General features: G+C 38.0%; 1 protein-coding gene across 5 annotated transcripts in view; it reads left to right on the forward strand.

Annotated features, from left to right (window-relative positions):
* PCDH15 (protocadherin related 15) overlaps nt 1-24,006 on the forward strand; it is a 464,553-nt gene that overhangs the window by 284,112 nt on the left and 156,435 nt on the right. For all 5 annotated transcript variants that reach the window (XM_065671106.1, XM_065671105.1, XM_065671103.1 and 2 more), the window contains 3 exons: nt 2,737-2,869; nt 9,951-10,030; nt 15,781-15,874. In XM_065671106.1, the coding sequence (XP_065527178.1) occupies nt 2,737-2,869; nt 9,951-10,030; nt 15,781-15,874 (307 nt within the window). The remainder of the gene's footprint in view (nt 1-2,736; nt 2,870-9,950; nt 10,031-15,780; nt 15,875-24,006) is intronic.

The following is a 24,006-nucleotide window of genomic DNA, read 5'->3' on the forward strand; positions in this document are numbered from 1 at the left end:
GTCTTCCCCTGATTACACTGGTTTTGTTTATATTCACTGAGTCAGTAAACTGCAAAATCAGCTTCTTAAATGCCCAAGGATATGATAGATAGGAAGGCTCAGTCATTCACTAATGCATTTCAGTGCAAGTTATACATTTGTTTGAAGTTTGATTAAACCAAATGAGGACCTGGCTATTATGTAAGTTCTAAGCGATAAGATCCACATCTCCTATATTTGTAGATGAATGAGAATCCTGTACTTGCTCCTAAAAACACTTGGCTGTGGCAAGGGTAGCTTCCACAGTATCTCTTCCATGGAAGCTCAGGATTGCCCTGGACTAGCTGGTAGCCAGTGTGTAGCAGTTCAACGTTTAAGGCTCCTTAGAGTCAATTTGTATATATTGTTAATCTATAAGTGGTGGGTTGACCTAGGCCAGCTGCTCTCTCACTTTACCTCCTCAATAGGATGGGGAGAAAATAAAGTGAGAAAGTCTAAGGGTTGAGATAAAGACAGGGAGGTCATTTTACCAGTTACCATCACAGGCAAAACAAACTTGAATTCAGGAAAATTAATTTAACTTTTTGCCAATCAAAATGGGTGAGATGGTGAGAAATAAAGACAAACACTAAAGCAGCAACTTCCAAAACTCCCCTTTTTTTCCCCAGCCTCATTCATTCTCTACCTCTGAGCAGCACAGTCAGTAGCGGTTATGGTCAGTTCACACAGGCCCTCTGCTGCTCTTTCCTCCCCGCATCTTTCCCTGGCCCACTGAGGTGTCCCCATGGGCTGCAAGGGAGTCTCTTCTCTGCTGCCTGGACCACCTCCTCCTCTGCTCCTTGGTGCTCACAGAGCTGTTTCACACTTTTCTTTTTTTTCCTCCCATTCGGTGTGTGTTCCCTTTTTTAAATCTGTTTCCCCAGAGACCCTACTATTGGGGCTGAGAGGCTGGGCTGTGCCTGGCCATGGCCTGTTGAAATGGCTGAAACCAGCCATGGCCACAATAGGGAGCCCCAGCTTCTCCTCACAGAGACCCCTCAGTACTCCATGCAGTACAATTGATAAATGTGTCTGTCTCCTGTTCAAAGCAGGCAGCAGCAAAGCAGCATTCGGTATGTGTCCAAGCTGGCCAAAATGTGTGGCTGAGCTGTTAAAGATGGAGTGTCCCAGGCTGAGTTTAATCCCTGCCTTGTGGGCTGCATGTGTGGATGTGCCCCTAGGGAAGCAGCTACTTCTGTAGCAGTTACATGTGGGTGGGATTTGTCTTTTTGGACAGGGGTGTTGATGGTTCTTTATCTGAGTGTGGTCAGCGCACTGTCCCTAAAACGTAGCTATCTGTCATGGTGTTGTAGAAGTGATGGCCTGCACAGCTCTTATCAGTGGGATGGAGCTAGAAAACCCACTGGCACAGGGCAGTGGGAAGCATCTGTGACACAGTGGTGACCATGCTTGGTCAGAATCCTGTAGAGCTAATTAAAAATATCCATCAGTGATGTGTCATTTTGGTAATAATTAATTCTGCCATTTACCATAGAAGATATCTGGTAATTTCTGGGAGGAGCCTCTAAAAATGTACTGTTTGCTAGCCATGCAAGAAGCACCTCATTGTGTGTTCATGTTTTTCTTGTCTTTCTTCCCTCCCTTCTTTACACCCTTCCCCTACCCACACCTTCACCCCCTAAAAAAAAAAAATGGGGACAAAATTTGGGACAAATTCCTTTGTTCTTGAAGCAGTGCCTTTCCTGAAGCCCTAAAGCCTCCCTTTGTTCTTGAAGCAGTGTCTTTCCTGAAGCCCTAAAGCCTGAGATTTACCAGTTCTGTCAAAGGGGAATCTTTGCCTGTGTTACATTTGCTCTCCTCAGGATTTTGTTTTGGGGCAGGAGTACTGTTTAACATACAGGAGAGAAGGCAGATGGGATAAATGAGCAAAGATGCAGGATAAAGGTCCCTTTAAGCTAGATTTTAAATGTTTTTCAACTTCAGGGAGACTTTTGTCTCCCTTTCTCTGTTTGGAGCCACTGAACAGCAAGTATGTCAACAGCATGGTCTTCGCAGGGTGTGTACTGAGTGTCAGTGTTTGCAGAAGAGACTTCAACTTGCAAACTGGAATGCTGCTTGCAGTATATTTAGGTTAGGGGTTCAGTGCAGTTGAAAGGTTTGCCAGGTTTTCTCATAGTTTCCTGTACTTCCATGACTCACTAGATTGAAGTGGGTTAGATTTTGTGTGAACCTCAGTATTGATGTAGCCTATTAAAGAGTTGTGTCTTCTCCCAGCATTATCCTTTCCATCAATATTTTCTGTTCCTTCTCTTTCAAAGAAAGGTAGCAAACTGAACAATAGGAGGGGTGCCCCAGGGGTGGCTATTGTGCATGGCAAGGCAGAGTTACCATCTCAGAATTTGTCATGCTCTTCTAGACACTGCATCACCAGGGGGGTTATGAATCTTTTTTGTATGTAGAGTGTGGACTGAAATCTTGCTGCTTTGGGGTTTTTCAAAGAACACTAGGGCTACTTTTAAAGTAATCATTTAGCTTTTCTTCTGTTAATGTGGCAACCTGCTTTATTTTTGATGCAGAATGAAAAATACATTCTAAAGCTTTTAAAGGACTGAGGGGAGATTGTTAGAGCCAGAGAACACACAATGGATAAAATACATAAATACATTGTTGTTTGCCTTGTGTTTGTTGATTTATTGATTTTGACTGATTTTTTTTTTTTGTTGTTGTTGTTGTTGTTTTTTAATTCTTACATTTCAGGAGCTCTATTACTACTGTTTACATTGAGGTCCTTCCACCTAACAACCAGAGCCCTCCCCGCTTTCCCCAGCTGATGTACAGCCTTGAAGTCAGTGAGGCCATGAGAACTGGAGCCATTTTGTTAAACCTGCAGGTAGAGATGTTTCCCTGTAAGCCTTTACCACATTCATTCTGTTTGTACCAGTGCCAGAAACCAGTCCTTGCATACATGGGGAAACGACAGTTTCTAAATATTGAAAATTACTTAGCTGTAATAAATAGCCTCTTTTACATGGATCATATAGGAAAAGTGCTTGCTTGGATATTTGTGTGTGTTCTTTTTTTGTGTTAAATGTGCCTGGAAAGGTACTGTAGGCTGCATATGGGACTGAAGTACATAAGAAAATATATTCCATGAATGGTTAAAACTGGAAAGGCCTCTGATTTCATATGTTAAAATCTCTATATGTATGTTTGCCAGCAAACCAGAGGAGCTTAGAACCTCCCACACCTAATTCACATGGAATTTAAACAACATTCTTGGCATTCAGCCTTCTTTAGCCTGTTGTTTTTGAAAAGCATCTGAAGATATTTACTCCCCTTGGTGTATGTAACAACTGCTGTTAACAGGCTAACAAAAAGCAAAGCTCCCTGTACAACTGATCACACAAGATACCTCTGCTAGTGGAAGCAGTGAAAGCACATTAGTCCAGTATTGCTTTTTAAATAACGCTGCATTGGCATAGTTTGTAGACCAACTTGCTTCTCTGCATGCTCTTGCATGATTAACTTACCAGCTTTCTGCTAGTTTATTTACCATTTCCTAAGCTTTTGCTGCATTGCATTCTATCCACATGCCTGGAAAGCCAGCTGTGCAAAATAGGTAGATAAATTGCAACTCTTTAGATGTTTGGGGAGAGGGATCAGATTGATCAGGAGAGGGATTATTGTCAACTAGTTATGGCCTCAAGTCTAAAACAAAGTCAGTACAGCATGCTCTCCTGAGCTTGGTTCCTGTAAACATAGAGTTATTCAAACTTCACACAAAGCCATTCAAAGGGGAAAGACTGGAAATACCTGATTGGAGATACCTGAGCTAAACAGAAACCATACAGAGCAAAGTCTTATCTGCCTTAAGTCAGTGTAGCTCTATTGAAACATGTTGAACTTGGTGGAATTTAGGTTAGTTTAGAACAGCTGAAGCATATGGCTCTGTGTTTTGCATATTCAGTAAATGCACAGAAAAAAAATAATTGAAACCGAAGTGTGTGAAATAAAGGAACTCTAATTGAGTCACTGATGCAGGTGAATGGGTGAATTTCTATTAAAATTGTTTGCTGATGAAAGATTAAGATTATTATGGATGGTTAAACTGATACAGTCACCTGTGCTGAGGGAGGATGACTCATTTAGCTCAGTGCTGAAAATTAACTTCTGTTATGTCTTTAATGCCTGCAATGAGTTCAGAATTGGAGCCATGCTGTTCAGAAGCCTTTTCCTCACTGGAGGGGAGACGCTTGGTTTTAGAAACCCCAAAGGGTAATGCAAGCCAGGAGCATGCTGAGAAGCAGAAACACTTGTGTTTACTTGACAGGTGCTGCAGTCTATGGCTGAAAGCCTAAGTGATCTTCGGAGGCAGAAAAGCTATTAGCAGGTTTTAGTATTTAGGGATTTTATGCAATTTAAATGTTGTTAGAAAGTGAACCCCATTGTTGAAATAATCTGTCTGCTTTAAGGTTTTGCTAAACCCCAAGCATTTTACCCAGATTTTGGTTTCCTTTTCAAATGATCCTTGGTTACGTTATGCTTACTAAATCTGGAAAAGACAGCCCATGCCAGGCAGGGCAGGGGAGGTGCAAAATGGTCATAACAGCTACTATCCTCGTAGCCCAGTTACTAGTAAGATTTATAGCGACGCAGCAGTGGGTGTTCTCTTGCTCTATGCCCCAGATCCCCAGAAATGGCAGTTTACTTTGTTTGGGAAAGAGTGAGATGCATCAGTTTTAAGAGCTTTGGAAATGTATAAAAAATGTTATCTTTTACTTATTGCAACATAAATTTATCTTGTATTAACAATATGCTATGAATGATTGAATTTAGGTAGACAATTTCTGTTTATGAAAAATACTTAATTGTTAAATCACAAAGATGCATGGCTTTATCTCAGGGGACTGGCAAAGACTATATCTCTTGTAGGAATGGTGGTCCTGAACCTGAAATATGGATGCATTGTCCTTATTGTGCAGGTTCATCTGCCTCATTCTGCATTAATACGCCCATCTGTATTAAAGAACTTTATGTGGAGTAGATTTTGGTGTTCACTTTTTTTTTTTTATTCTCTGTGTAATAAGGAACATCAGAAAATCAGAAACTGAGTATTTTAATCTTATGAACTCTTGTGATGTCTTTTCCAGGCAAACAGAAACTTAGCAATTAGTCATATTAGGTTTGGTTTTTTTGTGGAATTTTAAAAATAGCTTGAGGTATTGCTTGTATTCCATAGGTACTATGGAATATTACCAGCCCTCAAATATTTAACAAGTGTTTTCATGTGTAAACTTTAACACTGATTTTTCTTTTGTGAGTAGTCTTATCAATCCATTAAGTGTTTTGAAATTAACGTATTGAGGTTTTTGTTGATGCATGAGGTTAAGAGGTTATGCTTTTATGACCTTTCATAGTTTCTTGTTAGTGTTGCATACAGCATAAGGATTACAAAAACTGGGAGAGAGTGAGCAACTTATTTTAAATATTCCTGAGTCAGCAAATCTGAATATCTTCAAAACACCAGTGTCAATGCAAATGCAGCTGTTTTAAATTTGCCTATTAGACTTTAAAATACATGTTCTAAAAATAAAATTTACATTTTTTTCTTTTCCATTTAAATATTTCATACAGATGATGGAAGGTTATATTTTTTCTTATACAGAATCACAGAATCCCAAGGGTTGGAAGGGACCTAAAAAGATCATCTAGTCCAACCCCCCTGCAAGAGCAGGGTAACCTACAGTACATCACACAGGAACTTGTCCAGGCGGGCCTTGAATATCTCCAGTGTAGGAGACTCCACAACCCCCCTGGGCAACCTGTTCCAGTGCTCTGTCACTCTTACAGTAAAGAAGTTCTTCCTGATGTTAACGTGGAACTTCCTATGCTCTAGTTTACACCCATTGCCCCTTGTCCTATCACTGGATATCACTGAAAAAAGCCTAGCTCCATCATCCTGACACCTACCCTTTACACCATTATTTATTTTATGATGTACCCAGTTGATTGTGACTGGTGTTTTAATTAACAACGTTTGAGATTAAGGAATGCAATATTAAATGATCTCCACAGTACTAATTTCTAAATAACCCTCAGACTTTATTGCATGCCAGGGAGGAGTTTATGCTTCATGTTCTGCCAGCCATTATTAATTAAAATATGTAAATAGCGTAATTTTTCTGGGAGTCTGCAAAACAAATAGGATCATTATCATGGTCCAGTTATGTGCTGAGCAAGGAGGCAACATGAAATCAGTGTACAGTTTATGAAGGCACTATACAATTGATCAGGAAAATAGTAGGTATAGATTGCTTTTTCCTTATGTGTAATCTTCAGTGTTTTTCCTATGTACATAATAACTTTCTGTTCTTTCATTTTAAAAGAAACAGGGGTTTTTTTATATATTTTTTTTTTAAACAATGATAAACTTTCCCTTGTGATTTTTCAAGTGTGTTGATTGAAAGGTACACTTTCTTTGGACATAAAAAGGAAAAGAAAATTAACTAGAACCAGTCTTTTACCTTCTGTCTTTCTGAAAGTCTCCTTACTTATTATGAATGAATGTAGACCACAAACAAACCTCTGAGATACCATCAAATATGAAGCGAGGACAGGATGACCCTGAGGTGAGGTAAGGTAAAATTAATACAAAGAACCACTAATGATAGAAGAAACAATGTGATTCTGATGAACTAAAATCTATGATAGTCCACACAGATGACAGCTAGTCTGATTTTCTGCATCCAGTATTTGTATAATATTGTATTCTTGGCTAACACTTTTTCAGGGTTTTTTTGTTTTGTTTTGTTTTTTTTAATTGAGTCAGCTCCTAACCGTTAATATCGTCAGCATAAGACTATCTGAATTCTGCTCATAACCTCTAATGTGCTGACACCTCCTTCCATTTGGTGGTATTCATGGATTTGATAAATTTCCTATTCCATCACTAATGTTGTTAATGAAAGTATTGATCAGTATTCGAAGAAATATGCACAACCTTTTAGAATTTTGTCAATGCTAAAAAAAAAAATGGGGACAAAATTTGGGACAAATCCCTTTGTTCTTGAAGCAGTGCCTTTCCTGAAGCCCTAAAGCCTGAGATTTACCAGTTCTGTCAAAGGGGAATCTTTGCCTGTGTTACATTTGCTCTCCTCAGGATTTTGTTTTGGGGCAGGAGTACTGTTTAACATACAGGAGAGAAGGCAGATGGGATAAATGAGCAAAGGTGCAGGATAAAGGTCCCTTTAAGCTAGATTTTAAATGTTTTTCAACTTCAGGGAGACTTTTGTCTCCCTTTCTCTGTTTGGAGCCACTGAACAGCAAGTATGTCAACAGCATGGTCTTCACAGGGTGTGTACTGAGTGTCAGTGTTAAAATAAGTTGCTCACTCTCTCCCAATTTTTGTAATTCTTATGCTGTATGCAACACTAAGAAGATAGTATGAAAGGTCATAAAAGCATAACCTCTTAACCCCATGCATCAATAAAAACCTCAATACCTTAATTTCAAAACACTTAATGGATTGATAAGACTACTCACAAAAGAAAAATCAGTGTTAAAGTTTACACATGAAATTCTGCCCACTGCTGCCTGACCTTAATTTGTATGATCAGCTTTATTCTTGATTAATCCCATCATCTATTTGGAGACCATGTTGTCTGAACTTTTTTTATGAAAATGTTACATAAGAAAGTGTGAAAAGCCCTGCTATGGCTTAGATGCATTAATACATCCACATATTTTTCCCTACATACAAGACCTGTTGTCTTCTTGTAAAATGAGATTAGATTGCTTCGACATACTTTGTCTTGAGAAATATAGTTTTGTGTTATCCATCTCCATATTGTCATCGTGGGTACTTATACATAATTTGATTATTTGTGGTTTTCTGGGAATTGGGCTTTACCTGTCTGGTCTGCGATTTCCTGGCTTATTCCTCTGTGAAAGATGTACCTGGTGTTTGCCCTTCAGCATGTTTGTCCTCTGTGAGTTTTCAAAGAAAACTGTTAATGGCTTTGAGATTGCTTCAGCCCATGTTTTTATACACTAGGATGAATTTCATCAGGCTTTAATTTTAGCAGATGATTTAAAGATGCTTTAGTTATGTACCTATTCTCTGCTTTATTTTTTCCCAATTCTCATCTGAGATTTTGCTCCTTTATTGCCACACTTAATTTTGTTTGCTGCTTGATTGCAGCTGAAATGCAAGAATTGTTAGGTCTTTGACCTCTACATCAAACTTTCTGCTTTTATGCTGTGGCAAAGTACCACTCTCCTGAGCTTTCGTCTGTAATTTAAGCATTTCTTTGTTATCCTTTGTATGCTTTTCTGGTTTTTGTGTACAGTTTTGCCTTGACTTTTTCTGACTTTGTCCTTATATAGTTGTTCTTGCTTTTTCTTTATACTGGCCCCCTGCATCTGCCTTAGCCGTTATTTTCTATGTGCTTCCTTTGGTTAAGGCAAGCTGGTTTCTTGATAGATCCTCTGTTCTGCCTGCATGCTGGAATAGTTTGCGCTTCTGTTAATAATGTGTGTGTGTGAGGTTTTTTTTCTGGTTTTGTTTTTTGGGTTTGTTTGGGTTTTTTTCTAAAGAACTGCTCTTTAGATGGTCAGACCAAAGATACACAGCTTTGACTGTGTTGTACAGCAAATGCTTAGAGAAAATAGGTAAGAAAAAGGATGGTTGTTGAAAGATGAGAAACACAAAAATGCTCCTCTTTTTTTTTTTTTTTTTTTTTCTGACCTGTCTCCTAGTAAATCCTATCTATCTTTCTGTGAACTTGTTGGTTGGCCTTCTTACAATTCTTTTAGCCGTTTCATCATTGTTTGTCAGAATCATATATTCATAGAGTCATAGAATGGTTAGGGATTGGAAGGAACCTGAAAGATTGTCTGGTTCCATCTCCCTTGCCTTGCACAGGGACACCTTCCACTAGACCAGGTTTTCAAAGCCCTGCCCAGACTGGCCTTGAACACTTGCAAGGATGGAGCAGCTACTACTTCTCTGGGCAGCCTGTTCCAGTGTCTCACCACCCTCATATTGAAGGATTTCTTCCTTATATCTAATCTAAATCTACCCTCATTCAGTTTAAAGCCATTACCCCTTGTTTTATCCCAACATGCCCTTGCAAAAGGTGCCTGTCCAGTTTTCTTGTAGGCCCCCTTTACGTACTGGGTTTCCTGTGGTAACGCGCTTAATCACTTTGGATTTGATATGCTAAATAGTTGTAACTGTGAGACAACTCAAGAAATTATATTTTCTCAGAAAAGCTCCTGAAAAGTCTTTTTGGGGAAAAGGTGTGTGTACATTTGATGAAAAAAGTAACATATATTTATGGCCATTTTTGTAAATAGGTTAGCTGAAGCATAACTTCAAAAGTAGTTTACTCAGCTTCTCAGAAGCTTTTCTGTCATCTAGTAGGTGGAATATACTTGCTTTGATGCGTTTAATAGTCTTTCTCAAACATCTCATCCTGATCTTCATCCCTTTCCTTCCCTCCCTGAAACAAATTATCATGGAGGGTGAATGCTGCAATGTCTAAACTGCTCAATGAAGCAGCAGTAAAAGTATTGGGATTCTAATAAACTAACAGAAAAAGGAGTGGAAATGAAGAATAGGAACAAAAGAAATAGGCAGTTCAGTTTGTTCAGTCTGTAGACTCAGAAAAATATAAGTAATTCTATGAAGCCTGAATGTTATACTTTTTGTGCTTTGTGTTTATTTTTAGCAGTAATTTGAAAGTCTATATTCAGGATATTGTTTCTATGTATCATAAGAATTCTGATGTGCTACAGCTTTATCTTAAGTAGCCCGTCTGTAATTCCCACTGTTGCCTTACAAACAGATTCTTGTCATCCCTGTAGAAAACTTTAAGAGAACTTCAGGAGTTAATTTTCCAGTTTATGAATTGAAGGAAAGAAAAGAAGGCTTTGTAACTGACTTAATTTTATCCTCTTTTTTCCTAAAGGCTTTTGATAGAGAGGGTGACCCTATAAAATACCTCATTCAGAATGGAGATCCTCAACAAGTTTTTAATCTCTCTCAAAGGTAAGTGGAAAAACCGTTAGAAAATAGACTTGTAACTTTTCAGTCAAGTGAAAATGTGGGCTGAGAGCTAAAGAAAGACTTGCAATCAGACCTATTCAGCTGTTCCGTAGATTGGCTCTTAGACGTTAATGAGAGCTCTGTGAATGATATTGTACTCTGGAGTTTTTCAAAGGGGACTATCTGTTTATTTTAAACACGTTTGTAGGTAAAAATCACAGAGGTGGAAACATTCTATTCAAAATAGTGACCAGAGATTAATTAATAACTTTATACTTGTCACCTCTTGACTAACATCAGGGACAACTTTTGCTTTCTGTTTTTAGTTTCTTGCCTTCAAGTGTTTTAGTCTACAGTGGAAAGTCTTTTGTTGTAAAACCTGTTTTTCTTAAATTAAATGCTGACTTAAATAGAGTTAGAAAGAAAGGTTATGTTATGAAATTATAAGCACGAGGTAGGTCTGTGCCTGTCCCACCACTCCCTTCTTTATTTTACCCAAGCAGCTATTATTTACATGCCAAAGTATCTTTTATCTTTTTGCAGGAGGAAGGGAGGGTGCTAAACTGACTTCCTGTGGTAGATGATGGGACAAATATAATCTGGAGCTTATTTGTTCATGGTGCAGGTGTAATTGTAAAAAATTGTTCTAATTTGGTGTGAGGAAGTGATTGAACTAAAACAGGTCTGTACTTTCTGAGTAAGTTCTGCACTACTCACTAATCTCTCATATACAGAGAATCAAATCACTTATGATACAATGTGAAAAAAATCCTTGAACATCCCAAGGGATGCTGATCCCAAGGGATCCCACCAACATTGATGGGCCCTCTAACAACAAAGACTTGTCAGGCAATGAAAGGGAAAGCTTAGAGAGGAGACAATTTTGCTGAGATGGCAAAAGCAGGAAATCACGTTAGGGTGTTGGTTTTATTCATTGCTTAGGGCTGGAGTTTTCAGTGCAAATCAGGGAAGGTATGCTTTGCTTATCAGCTCAAAGGGAGCGCTAGGATTCATAGCTCCAGCACTGTGCAGGTTTATACGGTTTGTACAAGCGATGATAGCAGTCCTCCCCATAGAAACATGAGAAACTTGGTCAGACCCACTCTGTGACTTTAGAACTTGAATGATAAGAAGTGTGCCTGGCTACATGAGAGGTGCTGTGAAGTGAGGGGGACCACTCGGTAGTTGTTTTGTGTTGTTCATGCTTATCACGATGCTGTTAACATTGCACCATAAAAATCCTGATAGTTCTCCATACCAGACAGACTTAAAAAATGTGTACAAATTCAAGCCAACTTCTGGCCTGCCAAACCCATGATGTAAAGGTATTCTAGAAGTTGGATCCTAGGCAGCACCTGTATTGTCCAGCCTCGGGTGTAAACAGTGTGGCAATAGCCAGAAATCAAGCCGTTAAAGGCGGCATGTGAATTCACAGCTGTGAATTCAGTCTGAAAATAAGTAAGAAATGTCCAGTTTGCTCTCTGAAGGCTTCAGGTACAGCATACCCCTATGTTGTCAGGTAATGTTGAAGCAGTTGTAGGTTTCACCTCCCAGGGACTGTCAGGGGTGGCTGGGAGTCCTGCTCCATCCTGCTAAGCCTCTGTGGCTCATCATGGGCAGCCTGACATCCCCCAGCCTCACATCCCCCCTACCACTGCACACTGAGGATTTCAACGCAAACTCAGGTGTGTGTTTGTCTTTTTGATCTGTTGCCTCTTGGTAAAAAGAAGAGCTCTTTGAAGTGTTCTCTGAAAAGTGTTCTGAAGTGTTCAAAAACCACATAGATGAGGCCCCCAGTGATAAGGTTTAGTGGTGGTCTTGGCATCCTGGGGTAATGGTTGGACTTAATGATCTTAAAGGTCTTTTCCAACCTAGTCGATTCTGTGATTCTCTCCTCCTTGCCCTCCTTGCATCTCTCTCCTTGGAAATTGTTCGTGCAAAGTTTTCTTCAGCCTTTTACACATTTTTTCTAGATGCTGAAAAGCCTTGATAGGAGATTAAAGTAGGATTAATATTAAACAAAGCATATAGTCAATGTGAGTGGCATATTAAGGCTACTGGAATTCATCTCAGTGTTATATTTATGCATTTTTAAATACTTTAAAGCAAAGACAGAGACCATGAACATGATTCTGTCTCTTTTTCTCATCTGGATTATTTTCTTGTATCCTCGAGCACATCAGTTAATCCCTGTGTAATTGCCTAACTGGCAGCATGAGTACTGAATATTACCAGTTTTACATCTACCTACTAGATCTCTCATCCTGAGTCTGAGGATTGCGAGATCCCTTTGTTCCTTCTTCTTTCGCAATGCAAACTGAGCATAAGCTGTAGTAATTAGGTACCTCCTTATGTTCCCTAGGGACAGTGATGATTAAAAGTTGGGGTATTAAATGAATGTGAATACATTGGAATCCTTGAATAAAACCTGGAAGTTTTTATAAACTATCCTGTTTCTTGAATGATGTTCATCTATTGAAATGGAGACTGTAGATTGCAGTTGAAGTGGGAGGAAGGAGGAGATAAAAAAGGTGGTATGATAGTGCAAAAATAGTGGAGAAATTTAAATGGATATATGCAGCTAAAGGTCAGTGTCAGTAACACAGTATTTGTTGTCAATTGCTGTCAATTTTTTATTCTTAGCTTCACTTTGATATTTAGTACTTTACCACATAAGTTTTAAATGTTTTATTCACTGTTCCTTTTCTAAAAAATTCTTCTGTTTATATTTTGTTGCAGTGTCTTGAACAAATGCTGAAAAATATATATGATCTATTATGGTAGCTAATTGTTTTGCAGAAATGCCTGGAAATAAGAGAATTGTTAAAATACAGACCATAATTTAACAATTTTGACAGTTAATAGTACATCTGACTTTTCTACAGCCCACAAAGGAAGTTAATGCCTTTCTCAGTAGCATCATTACCGTTTGAGCATCTTCTAAGTTTAAAAAGTATAGTTTGAAAGTTAAATGGGTGATATAACAGTAATATTACTTCCACTCACCCAAATATTCCTTAGCAGAAGGCAGTACATAAGAGTGAAAGCAAAAATGAGGTGCACAGTGTTACTAATTTGTCACACACAAGTTACAGGATGGCTTGCTGGAAATGCCACCACCTTTAAACTCATTGCTTTCTTGTGGGCAATGTATGTATGCAAAGCCAAGAATTTACTGTTAGTCTGAGTAAAGTCTTAGTAGTCGCTAAAATTGCAAATATACCTGTATTTTACTATGTGTATGTACATAAAAATATATAGAGTGTTATTTATTATGCCTATATGTAATTTTATAATTTATGTATGTATAATCACATATATGTATACATACCCATGTATTTTAATGATATGTAGCTATATTTATTGTATATATTTTTATATAACATTTATAGATAGCTATATATAGCTACATACATTTATATTACTATATATGTGGCTATGTTTAAAAAGAAACAGAAACTTTCTAAGCTTTGCCCCTTGATCTTGTGTTGTGCTTTACCCTTTCACTTTCCCTTTGGGGCTCTCAGGGCAATAGAGCAAGGGTCTATGCGAAGTCTTCAGCATGTGCCTGTACTGCTCTGTACATAGTTCAGTCTTCACACAATAACCATATTATAGCTAGCTATTACTTAGAAAAATATATAGAAAAATAGGCACCACACTACAAAATTGCAGAAAAGTAAGCAAAAGTTAAAACAACTTTGGTGTTAGGTACATGCTTATTAGATAATTGCTGTTTAAAGTTAAAACTATCCTCTGAGCAGGCCAAGACAATTCCATGCAAAGAAGCATGATAGGTCCCGAGGCCCTTTTGTAGCGTGGCACAACAGTTGCGGCTTGAAACAAGACATGTCAGCTCCATATTTACTGTGTTATAAAACTATGCACAATATTCGTGTGTCCCATTGTTTTTAAAAACCTCCAGAAAATAATTTGAGGTACAATGAAATTGCTAGCTTTTCCTTTTTTGAGGAAGCTAAACCTGACTTATGCCTATGTTTTACTTGTGTAGCAACGGGACAGATCTAATGTAGCATCTCCTGAAATATTCTTTTATTTGATTACTGAGCTTGTATGTTATTTTACCTACCAACCTTTCACTCCAAGGGGAGAATTACGCTCCCACTCACTGGTTTCACCTATGTCTGTAGTATTTATTTAAAGAAACTCCTTGCAGTAACAGCTTGCCAGTAAGCATTGGTATTTGTCTCTGCTGAAAACAATGTTGGAAAAATTCTTGTCCTGGAACCAGTTTGCTGAGGTCTTCTCTGAGTAAGAAGTTACAGCAGAAACTAAGAAATTTATAAGAAGAATCGTTAGGTAGAGATGGTATACATGTAAGCATTCTGGACAAGTACAGGTAATGAAACCTCATAGTTAGGTGGGACTTCAATGGTTCTGTTTGGATTTGGTGGTGGTGTTGTTTTAATAAAATCCTTTTCTGAACAAGTAGTTGTTTAGGTTCTAGGTCATGAACATACAATGTAGGTCAACGAGTAAAATGTATAGCTGTGACTGACAAGCACTTATGTCTGAAATCTCCATTAAAAAACGGAGTAATACTAAGATCCCAGCTCATGTGGATTGTGCACTGCAAAATCATGCACTGTTACACTTTTCTTAAAATGTTACAAGTTGATTATGGTGTGTTTGGTGGAGTTTCATTGGAGAAACTGCTTAGCTATGCAACAGGAGGATAAATGTCATCCGTGTTTGTTGGTGCATATTTGTTGAATAGCCAATGGACTGGGTGGCATGTAAGAGAAATATCAATTTGTTACATACATAAGCAGGTTCCAGTAGACACCAAAATCCTGTAAATGAAATGCAGAGCTTTAGCCCTGGTCAGGGCAGTATCACTTAAGTTAAGCAGAGTCTAGCTTGCTTAGACAGGATTGTCATCTTAACGTTGTATGGGATCAGTGGCACAGTGGGATCTTGTCTCTGTGCTGCTGCACACATCTACAGCACACCTACATGAGAAAATTAGATCATCCTAGAGAAAAAAATCTAAAATGCTTTATTTGTCAGCAGTTACAGGAATTTGCAACATTTTCAAACAGCATTTTTTGTAAAATTTTATTTATTTTTGTATATGTGCATTCCAAATAGCCCTTCTTTCATATCTGTTAAAATGGGCATCAATAATCACAATATCCTGATTTGTTTTCGAAAACATTTGTGCCTATATTAATATGTTATTATTAGGGATTGCGGTCTATCTGTGCTTGCATGGAAAGGGTATTAGCTCATTCCAGCACTTTTCCTGAAGTTACTCAACATGCGAGTTAGTAGCCTTTCCCTATAAAACTTGGAGAAAATTTATCTGTAAGACCATGTATGTTGTATTCCCAGAACTTACTGCTGCAGTCCTGTCAGGGGTATCACACACAACTCCTCTGTGATTAATAGATTGCTTGTGATTCTCCCATTTATTATAGCAGTGCAGCTGTCTAACAGATAAGGGTCCTGTGTTCAGTGTAGGCCTATCTACTGCAGAATCCTCTAGATCAGTAGGTTGTTCTTTATATCCTAAATTATACAAGAACTGAAGCAGAAAGCATTAGAATGTGCTTCACTGTTTTTATTAGCCTTTACCTACCATGGAGCATGCTTCCAGTTTTAATAAAGCCTAAAAGCTATTAACTTGCTCAAAGGGAAACATTTGTATAACACAAAGTAGTGGAACAAAAATGCTTGTAGATATCTCACAACTGTTGTGATAATATTTTATGTTTTTGTTTTATTACTAGTTCTGGACTACTAGCCTTAGGAAAACCCTTGGACAGAGAAAGCACTGATCGCTATATTCTGATTGTTACAGCCTCGGATGGCAGACCAGATGGGGTGAGTTTCCTGTGAATGTTCAAGAAAATGGGCTATTACACAATATGTAGTTAGGCACTTGAAGGAGTCTAATTGTAGTATATTGTAGATGGGTGGGTCTTGACCATATATCTCTGTAATCTGCAACAGTTTACTCAAAAAGGTTTGCTGGAGATAAAGCCTGTGTATCACTGGAGTAATGTCTTTGATCTTGAAACAAAGTGACTTTACTTCTACTTCTGCCTTTTTGTTATTCTTTGACAAAAACCAATGCAGTCAAGGTTTTGCATTATTCAGATATGTGCATCTTCTATTTCTTCTCTGTGCTGTGAAATAACCTATCTTGCTTCTTACTTTCTCCTGAAGATCAGTTATGTGGGCAGCTATATTATAGATTTGTACTTTATCTAGTAAAATGTATTGCACTTCTTTCAGAATTGACAGATGAAAGCGCTTTCCAGCTTCAATATTTTTAAGCTCTCAAAGCTTCTCTGGGAAAATGCCCATGTCACTTAACTTAAAAAAAGAACAACTTTTTTATCAGGAGGCATTTCTAACTTTTTTATTGTGTGCATTGATCAGGCATACAGTGACCCTGCAATCAAAGCAACAAACTGTTGCTCACATTTGTGTTTAGTATAACAAAATTGTGGCTTTCAATTTCTATACTAAAAAGTGGAGGCCTATTTAAAGATACATATTTATTTATCAAGCAGAGGCAATGAAATTAGTTTTTCTGAAAGTTTGCAGCAATCCCAACTGGGAGAATTTACTGCAGTTGGATTGTGCAAGGTATATGGGAGCACAGCAATTCTGCTGTGGACTTGTGCCATGGAGTGGTAGCATAAATGGAGGAGAAGTCTTAATGTATCTGACCTTAAATATACAGTGTATAAGGGCAGATCTGAAATAAAATATCCACATTATCTGGGCTGTTCTAGCAGTCAGTATTCAGTTTGAGACTGAAAGAAATTTCTGACAGTTTGCTATGGAGCTATCAAGAAAGCTCTGTGATTTGGATCTTTGTTCACCCTGTCTTCACCGCATCAGAAGAAAATCTTATCTATTATTCCTGTGTCATGTTCTGTTCCCTAGTTTAGCTTCTTCAGCTTATAAGGCTTGACTTCCTGCTCAGTGTTTAATCAGAGTTTGGTTTGTTTGGTTTTTTTTTTCCCTGAAGTATTGAAGTTTTAGGTGCTTTATATAATTCTGTCGCAATATGGAGTAACTATAACGGAGCCTATACTTTCTCCATTAAAATTTTGGTTACTGTTATCTTCCTTAATTCATCTTAAAATTGGTAATTTTGTTACTTATGAGCTACTTTCTATTCTTGATAGCTATGAGTTCAGTCGTTTTAATCCCTGACTTCCAGCTGTGAAGTCTGAAGATTTAAATAAAGGTCTCATGTTCTGTTTCAGGCTGTGTTATGCTGCTTAAATGCTATCTGGGGCATGGAAAAGCTATCGAAAATATACTTCTGCTTCCTTTCATCTAGAGATTCATTCTCTTTGTTTTGGAACTTAGTTGGACATCTGATCCATTTTAACACTCAGAAGATAATAGTTGTTTTTTTTTTTTTTTAATAGAGTTCCAGTTAATCATTGCATGCTATTTAACACAAAATAGTTCTATATAAGGTGAGATATATATGGAAGGTGAGATGTAGTTTTTGAAGCTAACAGTGTGAAACTACCCAAAAAAAAACCCACTGTGGAGGGCTTCTTAGTATTGTCTGTGAAATATGCTGATGTAGGGTTGACTATCTGTTGCAGTAGAAGTCGTTGATACTCATGTTTGTGAGCAGCTCAGTAGCCAGGCTGGAGCTGTAGTGGCCATGTTGTTGGGGGAATGGACTGTGCTTTTATTCTTCATACGTTACCTAACCCAGTGAAGATAGGGCTAGAAGTTCCTAGAGGTGTGATAATACAAATAAGAACGGTAGCATTCTCAAAAGCAATTTTAATAATATGCAAATTTCAAGGATTATTTTAGAGGTGCAGGTTGGAGTTTTTTGGTGGGTTATTTTGTTTGTTTGTTTTTGGTTTCTTTTTTGGGGGGAGGGTTTAGTATCCCATAAGGAAAGCAAATAATTAGAGTCCAAAGAACTGTTGTAACATCAGTGAAAGGTATTTGTGATTTTTTCCAATGCTCGCATAAAACTAAACTCATAATTTTTCAATAAGCATAACAGTTCTTACTAGTACAGCTGTCACTTGACAAGCAGAAAGATGAACCAAATGGCAGCAGGTCGCTTGACCCTTTTGTACTAAATGCTCTTAATGGATGGTGGTGTTACGTTGTTGCTCCTGTAACAAAAACATACACTTAAAAAAATCCACTCCTCTGCTGTCTCATTACCTGCTTTCCTTCCTTTGATGCCATATGTTTGTTTGTTTGTTTGTTTTTTCCCTGGAGTTCTGTATCTGCAGGTGTACATGTTTATTGTTTTCACAGTGAGACATGGTCACATTTTCTAGTTTTTGCGTGTTCTCTTTCCTGCTGCTTGGTTTCGTGTCTTCATCATTATCTCCTACCTGCCTGTAGCTGTCTTCTTCTGTTATGATACTGCCAGTGGTGGAGCACCTTTCTTCCTAAAATTGTTCAGCAATATGGCTTACTTGACAAGCTGACTGGACTGCTCTTGCACCTTGAGCTTCTGATGACAATATATGAAGCGAAAGGGTTGGCTGGGCTTGCCAGTATCACAGTTGAGACTAAGTTTCTTGGCTTTTACAATCAGATGAAATGGGGCAGCTCAAACCATTAAATCTCCATGCCTCTTCCATGCCAGGAAACAGTGAGTTTGACTCATTTGCCAGGCTTCCTTACGTCTTTACACAATTTCTTTGATTTGCAGCTCTTTTGGACTTATTTTCTGCTATTTGACGGCTCCTCCTGGGCCAGGGACTCATTTAAAGTTTCTGCCTGGTAACATGGGAAACTCTTCTAAAGACATGAAAGTTTTTTAAAGCAAGCTAGTGGAATTTCATGGAGGCCTTTTTAAGTAATTATATCAGAAAGCAGCAATGGTGTCCATGAAAATTTCCTACAATTACAAAACTGCTGTTCCCCAAACTAATTCACCTGCTGCTTGTCATGAAGGTTTGTTTTTTTGAGCAATTCTATTAGCACCTACAAAAAATCTGGTTATCTGACTGAAGAACTTGTTTCAGTTAATTCCACATGTAGGTGCAACTTAATTTAAATGACATTAAAATATTTTAGCTAGTAGCATACAAAACCTGATTTCTTTCCACCCAACAGTTGCCTGTTTGAAACCAGCTATATATTTGATTTTTAAATAATAGTATATAAAATACTGCATTTTAGATTAAATATTTCAGATGGGAAACATTGCTATGCTTTGAAATTGCTGAAGCTTTCTGAAAGAAGTTTATGCCAAGCTGCTTTTAAATTTGTCTGTCTCAAGGTGAGCACTCTTGTCTGTTCAGCATTGTTCTCTATGAATGTTTTCCTCCATAGAGATAAATAAGGCTTGTTAGGTGGTTGAAGCCTGCGTTTCAGTATTGTGTCAGGGTCTCTGGGATTGACTCACTTGAAGCAAACAGAAAGAAAAGGCCAGAATGATTCATCATCTTTCCTACCTTTAACAGTGGTTTAGTTTGCACACTGATTACCATCTTCAGCCCTGTCAGGATCTTCTTTGGCCCACGGACACATGCCAAAATGGATCTTTTTCACTTCTGGTATCTCAAGGAGTTTGGAAATTAGCACATGGGGCAGCAACACACTTTCCACATGGGATCACACTTCTGCTTGTGGTACAGGAGCCCACACACCAGTCTTGGTGAGCAACATTTCCTCCTAGTGCCTTTCCTATAATGATGGTGGTACAAACGATTACTTTTCTAAACTCACAAGTTACTTGATTCCTTATCTTCTTAGGGGCTTGAAACACTTCTCCCTGCAGCTGCAACCAAGACAGGCCAGCACTGTTCGCCCTGCCTGTTCCACTCTGCTGTAAACCCCATTGCATATTGGACTAGTACATAGTTTACGATGTGGTATTTGCTCTCCTTTTTATTCTCAGTGTTCTCTAGGGAAAACTAACTGCTCCCCACCATAATTTATGAAGTCTGTTGAACACCTTTTTGCATTTGAAGTCTTTGGTCCCACACACCTTAAGTTTTTGGTGTTTTAAAGGTATTTTTTGCCTGCTGCTTTTTCAGTATCATTAACAAAGGGTCTGAGACTTTTAACAATGTTGTTATGGCACCAAGTAGTCGAGGTTTCTGTATTCTAAGCTCCAAGTCTTATCTAACTGCCTAATGTTGTGTGGTGACAGTCATGTCCGACGCCTTTTGACTTTCGGGGACTGCTTATTCCATCAAAATCAATACAGACTTATGCCTTCACTAAGCGATACTGCTTTCCATTTAATGGTGTGTCCTGTCTGACACCATTTCATCACTTTTGCATGGCTTATAATGCTCTTGATTGTTTAAAATGCTCAACTATGCTTCCCAAGTTATTGTTGTTCTTGAGTTATAGCGTGGAGTATTAACAGGCTTGTGGTTTTTCTCTGACCTTGTAATGGTACAACCTGCCACCCATCACTGTTAACAATACAGCCCAACAAACAATTAAGTATGAATTAAGTAATTAGTTAGGAAAGATTTTTATTTCTATAATGAAACTTAGTTGTAGATGGGCAGAAGAGTGAAGTGCGAATCAAAAAAATATATCAACCTCAATTTTTGTCACAAACTGTGGTGTGTTCAGATGGGATTTCAAGGCAAGAATTCACATCTTTGCATTTCAAAGGGAGAAGTAACAAATAAATATGCATGACTTTTGTTAGAAGAAAGAAAATGCCTTCTGTGCTACTTATTTTTGGCTTGTATGTGTGTGTCAGTTCATTTATATAGATAAAACAGGAAGCTCCATTGTTTTGCCTTAGTGTGTATTGTGTGATTTAAGCAGAATTCAAACCTCCAAGTACAAGCATCTAGTCATGAAGTTATTCACCCAGCACTTCAGAAATGTGTTTCTGTCCAAGTTTATAAAGTCATTTGAGTTAATAATTAGGCATTCTTAAAAAACGTCAGTCATCCAGGGGCTGTTCCCAAACCTCCCAAGGAGGGAGGCTGAAGTAAAGCAACAACACTGATGTCCCGATTCACTGTCACTTTGTGGTACTCAGAAAATACTGACAGGGTTCATATGCTCTCATATGGCTTAGAAGACTCAGCCACCAAGCCACTAAACTACTTTGGAAGTCCAGAAAAAGCTGTTGTCTATCTGCTCATTGGAAGTTGTGCTTTTCAGGATCTAGTCCAAGATTGCTGGTTGGGAATGATCAGAGGCGACCTAGCTGTGGGAGTGTTTCTCTGCAAGCCATGAATCCAAGACTCTGCCCATTAATCTCACACTGTTTCCCTTTCTTCTACAATGATCACTTTATGGAAAATAAATGAATAATTTTAGCATTGCAGACCCCACAAGTTTAGGGCCATGTTTCCTGAGGAGACAGAGGCACCATCAGGTGACCCTTAGGAAGGAGTCTGAGAGAGAACTGTTTTCTCTGTTGTCTGGGCTGGACCAGATCAGCTGGGCGCAGAATGCAGGGATTTTTTGTGCTTTGTATATGTGGTTCTGGGTACCCAGCACTGGATTCCAAATTCCATTCTGATGTCTAATGCATAAAAGTGAGACACTGCAGTTTTTAACCTTTAAGTATGGCTAGAACATTCATGGCTTTGCACTGTACTAAGCACAAGATCTTAAATGAGTGAGACTTAGAAACTCTGAAAATCATATTTTTGGCTACAGTATGCAGGAGTATGGTGTTTGTAGAAGGTTATGGTAGTCACTCTGCCACAACAATGCCATCAGAATAACCAGCATTTGAAAACTAGTGTTTGTCACCTTATGTTTATCTAGCTAAATAACTCCCACAGGCTTTAAATGAAAGTCGAGTATTGCGTATACAAGTGATCCTAGACAAAGATGTGTCAGAGCAGGGCAGCCTAATAGTCAATCTGTTCTAGGGACCTTGAGGAACACTGGCGTGTGTTGTGTAGACACAGATGCCATGCCATATTCCTCTGCACTGTCTCGTTATTGATCAGAACAGACCAACATTTCAAGAAGGTATCCATGCACTGAGAGAACCATAAGTAGCCTTATTTCAGTTCATTGTGTTTCATCATGTAATTTAGACTTGGTTATTTCAGTCATCTTAGAAGATCATTAATAATTTAGAGCATCTATCTCCCATGGTGCTTGGATTAATTTACTTCCTTAGAGCAAACAGGTAGCACTAGATCAAGATAATTTAGACAAGGATTTACTATTTGAATAGCATGCAGAAAATTAATTGCAGTAAATTTTCTGTCACTCCTGTAAATATTACCTATATCTGCTCCATATCAGTTCCATTATCTACCAAGAATAAAGCATGCATGCCTCTTTCAGTAAATACTTACTGAACAGAGATTTTGCATACAAAAAGGCTTGCATTGAAGAGGACTTCTACTTAACTGAATTTTTTGTAAACAGTAAGACAAGATTGAAAAAAAGGAAAAAAAGTCAATGGGATCTGTTCATACTGTGGAGCTTTAATACTACCTTCATGTGGCACATTTATTTTGATCTGTTGGTGCAGTGGGAAGGAAATGTTCTTAAATATATGAAAAGGAAGAATTCAAATAGATAAATTATTTTTTACTTCCTCCTCTAAAAAACTCCTCAAATTATTTTCTTTTCAACAGTGCAAACTGTAACAAAAAAAAGAAACACTGACTATTACTATTTTCCTAATAAGTTATGTACTTCATATGAGAAAGCCTTAAAAATTTAAGCTGACCTGTAAATTTCAGTTGGCATGAGAAGAATTGTCCAGCCCGATTTCCTCTTCTCCATGCGTTAGCTCTTTTATTAGGACGATCTTTAGGAGACTGACAGATGACCAGTGTCTGTGCAACTTGTCTGCTTGCATTGCATAGATAAAATTCCCCATAAAGGCTTTGATTTCAAATATTAACAAGGAAGGAGTGATTTAAGTAATCCTCATAAAAAAAAAATAGATTAATCAGTTTTCAATCAAAGATTCTGAGCAGATTGTAATTCCATTTTGAAAGACGACTTTAATTATTTTAAGATGAGAAAAAGTTCTGCACCAAGGATTATTGAAGATTTTGTATGCCCTCATAAATAAGCTTATGTAGAACTTATTTATGCTAAAATGGATCTTACATCAGAGTTTACAGAAACAGTAATTTATAGTGTAACATTATGTATACATTATGTTATTGTGTATATTCATTCAGTAATACCAGTCATGACAGTAAATATCATGAATTCTAGCTAGACTGGAAAACATAATTTGGGTAGACTGTTTTTCAGACAGCACTGTATGTGCAAATGTAGAGAGCTCAAGAGCAGACACATAAAGCTCTTTGCCCTGTAGCTGAGCGTGTCTTTCAGACAGATCTTGCAGGTTAGCAGAAACCTCTGCTGTTTTTGTAACAGCAGTGAATTCTCCAGTTCTAAGTAAATAGATAACCCATGGAAGAAGGATTGGAGAATTGCAGCCCAAATTCCTCACCTGTTTTGAAGTTCTCAGGTTTGGTTTATGATATAAAGATCAATGTAGAGATGCCACAGCTTCATCCATTTTTGATTAAAACACTGAAATCTGAGCTTTTCGTATAGATGCAGATCCATTTTTCCACAGCTTTGTCTCTGCCAGGGTGAATGACAAATGTAGCCTACTTTTTACATTAACCTCCAACTATGTTAGGTGATGTGTAGCACACATTATGCTCTAAACTTGGGTTGTTTAGCCCGGACTATATAGCTTGGGCTATAAGTTACCAGCTACTGCTGGTGCACCCAGTAGGAACAGTAATTTTTCATTCCTTTTATATTGAGATGCTGTTCAGCTGTGTGGACAGCAGATCAATACTCTTTCTCTTCCACAAATAGATACACAGGGTTGGAGCCTATGTGGTTACGTAGCTGGTGACTGACATAACAGTAGAGACCTCTCACATAGGTTCCGTGAATTTGTCAAAGGCATTTCTTGAACGTACATGATTTTATCTTCCTTTCCTACTAAAGTTCTCATCTTTTATATTTCCTTTTTGAATGTGTGAGGTTTTAGTTTCGGGATGTTTCCTTTAGAG

The sequence above is a fragment of the Lathamus discolor genome, chromosome 3 (assembly GCF_037157495.1).
Source record: "Lathamus discolor isolate bLatDis1 chromosome 3, bLatDis1.hap1, whole genome shotgun sequence".
Lineage (NCBI taxonomy): Eukaryota > Metazoa > Chordata > Aves > Psittaciformes > Psittacidae > Lathamus > Lathamus discolor.